Genomic DNA, 10,330 nt, shown 5'->3' on the forward strand with positions numbered 1-10,330 from the left:
TTCTAATCCTAAGAAATAATATATTAATTATATTTTAATATTTAAATTAAATTATTTTTGATATTTGTATCTATATTTTAACCTTTAGAATTTTATTTTAACATATATAATTATTTTTGACATATAAAGTTTAAGTTTATATTTAATTATATAGTTATTTTATTAATTTATTGATTAATAAATTATATTTCTAATTAAATTATGATTTTAATTTAAAAAATATATTAAATATATTTTAATTTATATTAATTAATATATTAATTTTCTAATAGATAATAATAAAAATAATATTTTTAATAATATTTTTAATATATATTCACTAATAGATTAATTTTGAATTATATAATAATTTCTAATTCTAAAAAATAAAAATATCAATAATATTTATACTATTATTTTCTATAATACTAAAAATCAATCGATAGATATTTTTAAAGTAATTTTTATATTATTATATTAATAAAATTTAAAATATAAAAAGATTAAAAGAATATTTTATTTTATATTATTTTTAAGTATATTTTATAAATAAATATTAATTAATAAATAATATCCACCTTGCAGAGCTTACGAATGAATGATTATATATATATAAAAGGAGTTAACTTTAATTGAAGATGGGGGATTAATAAAAATGAACTCAAATTTGTGCCAAATATAATTCTTTTTAAAAAAAGTTGGAGGGCGTAACTTTGCACTCATTTATGCGTCAGGTCACAGCATTAAACCCCAAACTCTCTCTCTCTCTCTCTCTCTCTCTCTCTCTCTCTCTCTCTCATACTGTGCTTTAGGTTCCGGTTTGCATATTCAAATTCAATTTCTCCAAAGCCAAATGCAAAATGCCCCAAAGTTATTGTCTCCATTTTCTCTGCTGGGCAACCATGTGTTGGACTGCTAAAGGTATTGGTGTGAACTGGGGAACCACAGCGTCGCATCCACTTCCACCGCCAAAGGCAGTTGAGCTTTTGAAAACAAACAACATATCAAAAGTGAAACTCTTCGATGCAGACCCACTTGTGCTACAAGCTCTTTCTGGGTCTAACATTGGTGTCACTGTGGGCATTCCCAATTCCATGCTTAAAACCTTAAACTCTTCAAAGAAAGCTGCTGATAGCTGGGTCCATGACAATGTCACTCGCTACTTCTCTGCCGGCACTACTGGTGTCCGTATCCAGTATGTTTTACTTTCTTATGTCTGAATCATGCTTTTTAGTTACTGTGTCTTAAACCTTGAGCATTTAGATTAAGTGGGTTTTTGACAATCATCCGTACTGTGTTAAAGTATAACTCTTAGCATGGGTACAATAAAAATAGACAGGTAGAAATTTTTTGTTCAATATTAAGTTTAATTATCATGACAATATAAAGCTTTTTAGCATTCTGAGATGCTATGAAAATTAGTGGTCTTTTTTATCAGTCATTATTTTTGTTTTCAAAATTGCATACATGCACCAGTAGATGAACAAAAATTAATAATAAACAGACGGCTTTTCACAGGTTCTGATGAAATTCTTTTATTTTTGAGGTTAGGTGAGTCTATTTTACCAAATTTATAGCACGTAACTGTGGAAAACAGAAGCTTTTTATACTCTGCTATATGTGCTACTGCTCTATGTTATTACTTTCTCACTGTATTGCTGGGAGGTTAGAAGGTAATATAATTGCAATCATATTGCCTCTTGGTTTTACCAGGTGTGGCATTTGTGAATCTTTGTTTTAAAGGGCATGGCACGCTCTTTATTCTGCAAAAACTAAGCGTGCTATTGCTGTGAATTCCGTAACATCTTTCAACTCAGATATTGAAATTTACATTGCAAAAGAGTATTACAGAGAGCAATAAAATACTCCAATTATTTCATTCCAAGATCATGTTTATGTGGTTGTTCCTTTGGGGAACATGCCTATATAAACTGAGCTTTGAGTATATGCTCCCCCTTTGTATATGAGTCTATGCTGGTTTCACAATCATCACTGTATAACATGTTGTACAATCCAGACTAGGAAGCATGAACAAGCTCATACTGCTGCTGTTTTCATGTCTGACATGAATCATGTATTTTGCTTGAACATGGGTTAGGAACTGAGGCATTTCTCGATTATTGTCATTTTTGTTATTATTATAATGTTTGAAATTTCATACACAGCAGGACACAGAGAGAACATGTGTGTCTTTACGTAATGAGCTGTTGTTAGAGGGTGTCTTGTCCAATTACTTTTAATCACTGATGAGCGTAACATCGGGAATATGTTAATATTTTGATATTTCAGAGGAAACTTTCTATTTTCATCAGTAGGTAGTACAGCTGTTTTATTCATTTTCTATTTGCCATTGTTGTGGGGAGAAAAAGAGGATAAATGGATGATTATAAAACAATGCGTCATGCATAGACATTGTAAATTGATATGCTTCCTTTGTATTTCCCTGAATTTGTTGAATGGCTATAATCTATGATACTGAAATAATAATACTATTTTAACAACTGAATGAATGGACTCCAAAATAAAAGGTTTATAAACAGTTCATGAGTTTTGCATTTTGTAGAACATTATTGATTGTGTTCCATGCTTAATTTCCTTTTATATAACTCCGCATAAGTACAGTCAAAATTAACAGTTTGTGTGAGACAAATCTCTGCTGTGAGTGTTCTGTTTTGACTGTGTAATGCCTTCTGTATCTGTGAGCGTGCTTCATACTTCATAGTGGACAGAAGTTGTGGTATTTAGCATTAAGAATGGGCAGTAAGCAGCAAGTTGCTTTTCAGCAATTACGCTTTACAGTGGCGCAGTTGATCTTCTTTTTCTTTTTATTATTTATTCATTATCTGTGTCACTGTTTGTTGTGAGGCAAGTTTTAAAGTTCTTGTAGGAGATTTAACTGTCTTGACAATGGACCATTCTTAGGTATGTTGCTGTTGGAGATGAGCCATTTCACCAAAGCTATGGTGAGCAGTTCCATCCCTTTGTCATCGGCACAGCCATCAACATACAATCAGCTTTGACCAGAGCGAGCTTGGCTGGCCAGATTAAAGTTGTGATTCCATGCAGTTATGACACCTTCCAGTCAGAATCCAGCCTGCCCTCCAAAGGGCACTTCAGGCCTGACCTTAATAAAACTATGATTGAACTCCTCACATTTCTCAGAAAGCATCAGTCGCCTTTCTTTGTGACCATCTCACCATTTATTACCTTCCTTCAAAACAAGAACATTTCGCTTGATTTTACTCTCTTCAAAGAACATGCACGCCCTCACAATGATAGCCACAGAACTTATAAAAACAGCTTTGACCTAAGCTATGATACTCTGGCTACTGCATTATCAATGGTTGGATTTCCTGATATGAACATTGTTATTTCAAAGATTGGGTGGCCTACGGATGGAGCAGCCAATGCCACTTCACCCTTAGCTGAGACCTTTATGAAAGGCCTAATGTATCATCTTCGTAGCAGACTGGGAACACCACTTAGACCCCAGAATCCACCAATAGAAACGTACATATTTAGCCTTTTAGATGAGAATCAGAGGAGCATAGCCACAGGGAATTTTGAGAGACACTGGGGAGTGTTTACTTTTGATGGCCAAGCCAAATACCATATTGATTTTGGCCAGGGTTTAAAGAATCCTATGAATGCACAAAATGTGGAATATCTTCCTTCTAAGTGGTGTGTTGTAAACAATAACCAAGATTTGTCTAATGCAACTGCAAGTGCCTTGGATGCATGCTCAGTTGCTGATTGCACTGCACTTTCTCCTGGTGGATCCTGCTTCAATATCAGCTGGCCTGGAAATATATCATATGCATTTAATAGCTATTATCAGCAGCATGATCAAAGGGCAGAGAGCTGTGATTTTGGGGGGTTGGGATTGGTCACAACCATTGATCCATCAGTTGGAAACTGTAGATTTCCTATTGAAATTAAAGCTTCTCATGCACATTCCTTATCTGGGACTGATCTTTTTCAATGGATGGTCTTGTTACTGCTAAATGCATATTTCTTTTTACTACATTTCACCTAGTGGGTAGGTACTTGGGCCATTTTGTCTGTATCTCTTTCTTTGCCTTAGGTCTATTACAAATTTGTACAGGAGCAATGATTTTCAGGCTCCACTTCCATTACCTGGGGCATGTCAATATTTTGAAATCTTGTTCAGCTTTAATGATGTTATTCGATATCCTAGTAGCCATGAGTTGATTCTCATTGATTAAGTCCATAGTTTAGTCCTGGACTTTTCGTGTTTGTTTCGTCGCTCTTTTATAATTTATTGTGTCTTAAGTAGTTCCTAGATTTTATTTTTATATTCATTAGGTCGTTAACTTACCGGCTATTAAATAATTTTCACACATTATTTTGTGAAAAAATACGTTTTCTGTATCACCATCCACTTGGTTAATGAGGTGGATGTGGTCAGAGTTTAAATTTCAATATATAAGTTCTTTTCTTTGTGGGAATCCTTCAAGATTTATTAAGAAAGAAATCACATATTTAAAATTATAAATGGTAGAATGTACAATTGATATTTTTTTTTAAAAAAAATTTCTCCTAAAAGATTATGGGTGTGGAACAATATTGTAAGTGAAATTATTCTATGGGATAGGTTCTATGATCAAAGATTCTAAACAATCTTTGGTCACTCCGGTTGATGTTCCGATACCATCTCCATATTGAAAAATGCATTGAGCAGTTCGTGTCATATTTAAGCACATATTTACAAGAGATCTAGAAAGAGAATGCTTGACACTCTCCTCATTCAATATCTTCCAAGCATGACTTATCAAACCTCCAATATGATCTTTCGCTTCTCTTTCGGACACACCTTTCTCAATCATATAGCACTGAATAGATTTTACTACATCACCTCTTTTGATTTCAGCCTTTAGATTAAAAAAAATATTAAAAGAATAATATTAGTATGATAACTGAGCAAAATTACATATATATATATATATATATATACGACTTATTCAGATCGTAAACTTAGACAAAAGAGAATTTTTTCCAATATCTATTATCAGTATGGATGAATAAGATAGAATAGAAAAATCTCCTTTATTATCTAAAAAAAAAATCTATCATATTCGTTTATTGTGTATCAAATTTATAGTTTCATTGCTGCAACCTCAATTTTCAATTTAAAACGAGAAAGAGTTTTCTATTAGTAACAAATGATTATCCTTTAAGCGGAGGAAATTTTATTAATCTTATTTAAATTAAAATGCCAAAAATTATACTCCTACTCTTGTGAGAACGGACTAACAGAGTCAACTAATTAGAAAATCTTCATAATTAAATATTCTTATTGTATAGACGGATCTTTTATATATATATATATATATATATATATATATATATATATATATATATATATATATATATATATGTTAGATTGAATTTTTAGAAAATATAATATGGTCTATGTATTAATTCATACCGGGGATGTTCCTAAATCATCATTGAGTCGAACAAGCAAGGATGACCAATAAATTAGCTCAAACCCATGCTTCAAGAAATTCTGAAAATCTTCGGTTGAAGTATGCCCCAGTAAAGCACAAGCATGGACAATGGCCTCATGACCTCCAACGGAGATCCATGCATTTTCCAGGTACTCATCGAAAGTCGGAGTATATCCACTGTTAAACCATCGCGCTTCCACTAAATATGCTTGACAAAGTTTTACCCACTGCAGTAAACATATGTAATGATTAATAATTAGATGTTTGGTGATGGTGATGACACATGCATGTAACTTATTTCAGAGCATTGACAATTATATATGATATCTTTTGCCATTTTGAGTGTATTACGTCCTATAGGTGGATGAGTGATAAATATAGAATCTATATATAGAAAAGCTGAGAATAAATTTTTTTGACATATATTAGACATAATTAAAAATCAATCAATATAAATACAATATTTAATAAATAATATCATATGTTAATATTTAACTCAATTTATCTACGGATGATGTTTGTAGGCTGAGTCTATCTAATTTTTCTTTTTATTTTTGATACATAAATTTTTTTGATATATATATTTATTTTTTATGAATAGATATCACATTGAAATATAATTTACGTATCTTCTTGAATTATTATATTATGATTAATATATTAACTAATATGTTATTTTTTTAGTTAAATAATAAAACTAATTCTTAAAAATATTATATCATTAATATATGAGTTGATAACTAATTTTTCTAATTAAATAACAGTTCTCAATTTAAAAAAATAATATATTAATTATATCTTTTAGTATAGTTTATATATATGTAATTAACATCTTAAATATTTTCCCATTTTATATATTATCAATCACATCTTTTATTAAATTGTTATTATATATATTCAATTTACTATTAATTAAATTTTATAATATAGATATTTTTCTTTTAAATTAAAGTAAAAGCAATAACCACGTAACATATGAGCATATAACTTGCATCTAATTAGTATTTTGATATTAGTCTTTTTATTTCTGTTTCAATTTAGACTACCTATAATTTTATTTGGCTTATTTTTGCTGGCATCAATTGAAATATTCTTAATTGATTTACTGCATTAACAATATCAACTCACTAATAACTTATCATATATGCACACAGGGACCACTTCTAAACAGTATAATGTGCAGAAAATTTAAAAGTAAGTTATTAATACTTAGTAAGATAAGTTATTAATGTGTTTGTATTGCTAATATAATAAGCTAAATAAGAATATTATATTTCTAATAATCATATAAACAAGAAATAGGTTGAAGAAATGGTAGGTATCATAAATTGAAACATAAATAGAAATATTAGTACTAAAAAATTAAATTAAATTTTAGTATGGATAGGATATTAAGTCTAAAAATTCAGTATTGACGAAGCAAGTTATCTAGATATAGATCTTAAAATATATATCATTCTCTTATAACTTGCATGATTCGTCCAACAGTTTAGTACAACAAACTGAGAGTATAGCTAGCAATTATTTACCTCATCCCTAATAAAAGGCAGAGTATACAACCCTTCTTCTTTTAAGACATCATATACTAATTCAGAAGCAAAATTAAGTATAGCCAAATAGCATATCTTCATGTAATCTGGAAGTTCCTCTAAGGCCATGGGATCCCATCTGCATTATTATTGAAGAACATTGTTGAAGTTAATGTTAGGAAAAACACAAAAGAGTTAGATAAGGAGATGATAGATTGCTTGAGATCCTTATATGAAATCAGAGATATTCTACAAAATTCTAATATAAAGCTTACCTTTTTAGTGCACTCGTAAAGAGTTCGAGCTCATCCAGTGACCCATATATATCATACATATCATCAATTGAAGATAAAATGCATATAAATTTTGTGAGGTAAATCCTGCATTTGGAGAAGTGTGGCTCAAAAATCATACCCATCGACCATAAATAATTCTCCATCAATCGATCCCGTGAGAAATGCAACTTCTCCCTGAAACCCAAGGCTATCCACCACCTACCAAATCATGTTTCATATCCCATATTATATATTTAAATAATTTTATTACTCAATATCAAAAATTACATCTTATCTCCTAAAATTTTACCTTCATTTACTTTATAAAATCTTACCCTGTCTTAATCTCATTCTTTCCAAATATATAATTAAGAGAGCAAATTAATTCTTTATTTTAAGATTCAAGTAAATATAGCTCATTAATAGGAATCAAAGAGATATGAATTTGGTAGACATACAGACTTGAAAATATGTTATATATATATATATTGACCATCATTATCGTAAACAAGACACGAAATTTTAGTTGTATAATAAACTAATCTGATATGAATATTGACCATGGGGAAGCTTCTTTTTTTTTTTTTTTTATTGAGGAAAAATACTATTCTGATATGACTCTATTATTTGATGGATAAAATAGCATGACTCTCATAATAAGACTTATAATATCAGTTAAATATATATAAATATACCTTGCCAGCTCCTTCAGCTCAGTCTGATATACTGATTGTACCAAATTATAATCCAACTTGGCTAGCTCAAGTAAAGCCAAGTTGTTTGTATCTTCTTTCTGATAGATATTAATATAATTTCGATTCTCAATCCTTTGCATCCGCCAGTGCAGTGGGACATCCAGAGCTTGTTTGACTTGATATGTTACAATGTCTCCTTGTGATCTCCCTGGTAAAGACTTGAGCTGTTCAGTACTGAAATCTTTCGCTTCTTCTAAAATGTGTTCTCCATGCATTCCAAGGTATGAAGCATCATATAAACTCAAAAGCCCCAAAATATCCTCCTTTAGACTGTCCTTGAATTTCCCATCTTCATTTCTGAACTTCTCAAATACTTCTGCTTGATACAAAAGAGATCAGTCGCAATTTAAGAATATACGGAGAGACTTTTAGGACTTTATAAAAATCCATCACACTATATACATCACAATAATAATGAGAACAATAAATTACATTTTAGCATTAAATTATTAAAATATATTTAATTTTTAAAACTGATAAATATATCTTAATTACTTGCTAATTTAGTATATAAGTAAGAACATATATCTAAACTAGACAAAATAACTAAAAGAAGAATTTAACTAATATATCGGGAAATCAAATATAAATAGGATAAATTTTCAAAAAATGCACAAAATTTTCTAAATATTATAAAAAAGTTATTCAAAGTTTTCATACAATTGTTAAAGATAAAGATAATAGAAAACTCATCCAGAAGTTCTCAAAATTTTTCTAATCATTTTTTAAAGAATTTGATGTCCGTATCCAACACAAAGAAATAACTCTTTCAAAAGTTTTTGCAACCTAGCGCTCTCTAATATTTGTTATCTATAAACATTTTTTAGTTATACTTGCATCTAAAAAGCTTTTCTCTATGAGAACAATTAATCAAAAGGGTGTCTATAACTATATAAATTATGAATTTAAGTCATACAAGTCACCTTTGCTTATAGTAAAGCCATGTTGTCGAAGAAGCCGAAAGTGCAAAGCAGTTGTATAAAGATCACTATCGGAATCTAATTCAACAAGATTCAAAATTTCTTTGATCTCCTCCCGGAAATGGTAAGAAACCCCTAATCGCTGCATTGAATCGATTAATTTGAGCTGACCACAAGGTTCTTTAGTGAATGTAGTAAGTAGGCTTCTGACCTCATCCTTTAACTTCTGCAAACGAGCACCATGAACACCATCATACTGCAAATTTACAAGCTTCTACAAAGTTAGTCTCTGAAATCATCTTGCTCAAATAAAATATATGCATATCAAATCGATAGATGTTGCGATTTTACTGTATAAGGAGTTCTCAAGCACTCGATAGCTTTAGGGTCCCAAATGGTGGGATGATAATTGGCTGATCTTCGGTGCTTCGCCTGCGAGGCATTGGATCTTGAAGCAATAGTAAAGAAAAGGGGGAATCTTGAATAGCCTTGCATGTTTCCTGTCGTTGCATGGCGCGGTGAACGTAATATTTTAGTGACAGTGAGAGTTGATGAGAGAGAGGAGGAAAATACTAGCTCCATTTCTATATCAGATGAAGATATATAAAAATGGAGATAGAGAAAATTGTAGGAAAACTAGAGACCATGCATTAATTTATATAGAAAACGGATGGAAGACTTTCACCAAATTATAGCCACATGTTCCTACGTTTCATCTTTTTGTCTTGTCCTTAAATTACTTAACATTTTTAGGTTGAATAATTTTTGGATATGTATTTTAAAAATCTGGTTACTAAAATATTTAGTTGAATTTTAACCATATTCCTATGACTAATTAAATACTTAATTTTTATGGTAAAATAAGCATGTGCTTATTCATGCTCAAATCTAATAGATATTCGCATGCAAGACTGTATTGCAGACTCTCGTTTATAAATAGTAATTAATCAAATACTTTTATGTGTCTGACCTTAAATAAAAGAGGTATATGAAGTGTATGATCATATTTCACCGAGTTTAAAGTTTTTGATACTTGTGACTAAAACTAGCTAAAGGGTTATTTGAACGTCGAACTTGACTGATCAAACTCAGAACTGACTTTTACAATAGTTTGATTCATGAACTGATCAAAACTTTTAAAAGGTAGTGGTCGTTTAATGTTCAATATCATGTTGAGCTTGAAGCGATCATGAATTGGAACAACCGGTTCGAATTGGTCCAACCTCTAAGAATTTTTTTAAATTACAATAAATTATTTGATATTATTGATATAGAAAAAAGGTAAAAAAAGATTCATATAAAAGAATTAAATATATATAAATATATGACTTGATATAATTTAATATTTAGGTAATTCAAATTTAGCTTGCACTTAAAAAAAGATAACTAAATTAACTCATG

At 30.2% G+C, this 10,330-nt stretch overlaps 2 protein-coding genes across 2 annotated transcripts; one reads left to right on the forward strand and one right to left on the reverse strand.

Annotated features, from left to right (window-relative positions):
* The first annotated feature begins 748 nt into the window (after positions 1-748).
* Positions 749-4,236, forward strand: LOC8277685 (glucan endo-1,3-beta-glucosidase 9). The gene is made up of 2 exons (XM_015717194.2): positions 749-1,174; positions 2,902-4,236. The coding sequence occupies exons 1-2, from the start codon at positions 840-842 to the stop codon at positions 4,013-4,015; spliced, it is 1,449 nt and encodes a 482-aa protein (XP_015572680.2). The 5' UTR covers positions 749-839; the 3' UTR covers positions 4,016-4,236.
* A 332-nt stretch (positions 4,237-4,568) lies between these two features.
* Positions 4,569-9,552, reverse strand: LOC8277686 (probable terpene synthase 9). The gene is made up of 7 exons (XM_048376288.1): positions 9,281-9,552; positions 8,933-9,185; positions 7,950-8,325; positions 7,255-7,473; positions 6,980-7,118; positions 5,429-5,677; positions 4,569-4,871 (listed from the first exon to the last, which is right to left on the reverse strand). The coding sequence occupies exons 1-7, from the start codon at positions 9,509-9,511 to the stop codon at positions 4,584-4,586; spliced, it is 1,755 nt and encodes a 584-aa protein (XP_048232245.1). The 5' UTR covers positions 9,512-9,552; the 3' UTR covers positions 4,569-4,583.
* Between the last annotated feature and the right edge of the window lie 778 nt (positions 9,553-10,330).

This window comes from Ricinus communis, chromosome 7 (assembly GCF_019578655.1).
Source record: "Ricinus communis isolate WT05 ecotype wild-type chromosome 7, ASM1957865v1, whole genome shotgun sequence".
NCBI classification, from domain to species: Eukaryota; Viridiplantae; Streptophyta; class Magnoliopsida; order Malpighiales; family Euphorbiaceae; genus Ricinus; species Ricinus communis.

Bases quoted from the DNA above. Each gene is read 5' to 3' on its own strand.
- LOC8277686 (XM_048376288.1), bottom strand. From the start codon at position 9,511: ATGGAGCTAGTATTTTCCTCCTCTCTCTCATCAACTCTCACTGTCACT. The intron at 9,186-9,280 runs GTAAAATCGCAA...GTAAATTTGCAG, and splicing joins GCTTGAGAACTCCTTATACA to TATGATGGTGTTCATGGTGC. The intron at 7,119-7,254 runs GTAAGCTTTATA...ATAATAATGCAG, and splicing joins TTTACGAGTGCACTAAAAAG to ATGGGATCCCATGGCCTTAG.
- LOC8277685 (XM_015717194.2), top strand. From the start codon at position 840: ATGCCCCAAAGTTATTGTCTCCATTTTCTCTGCTGGGCAACCATGTGT. The intron at 1,175-2,901 runs GTATGTTTTACT...GACCATTCTTAG, and splicing joins ACTACTGGTGTCCGTATCCA to GTATGTTGCTGTTGGAGATG.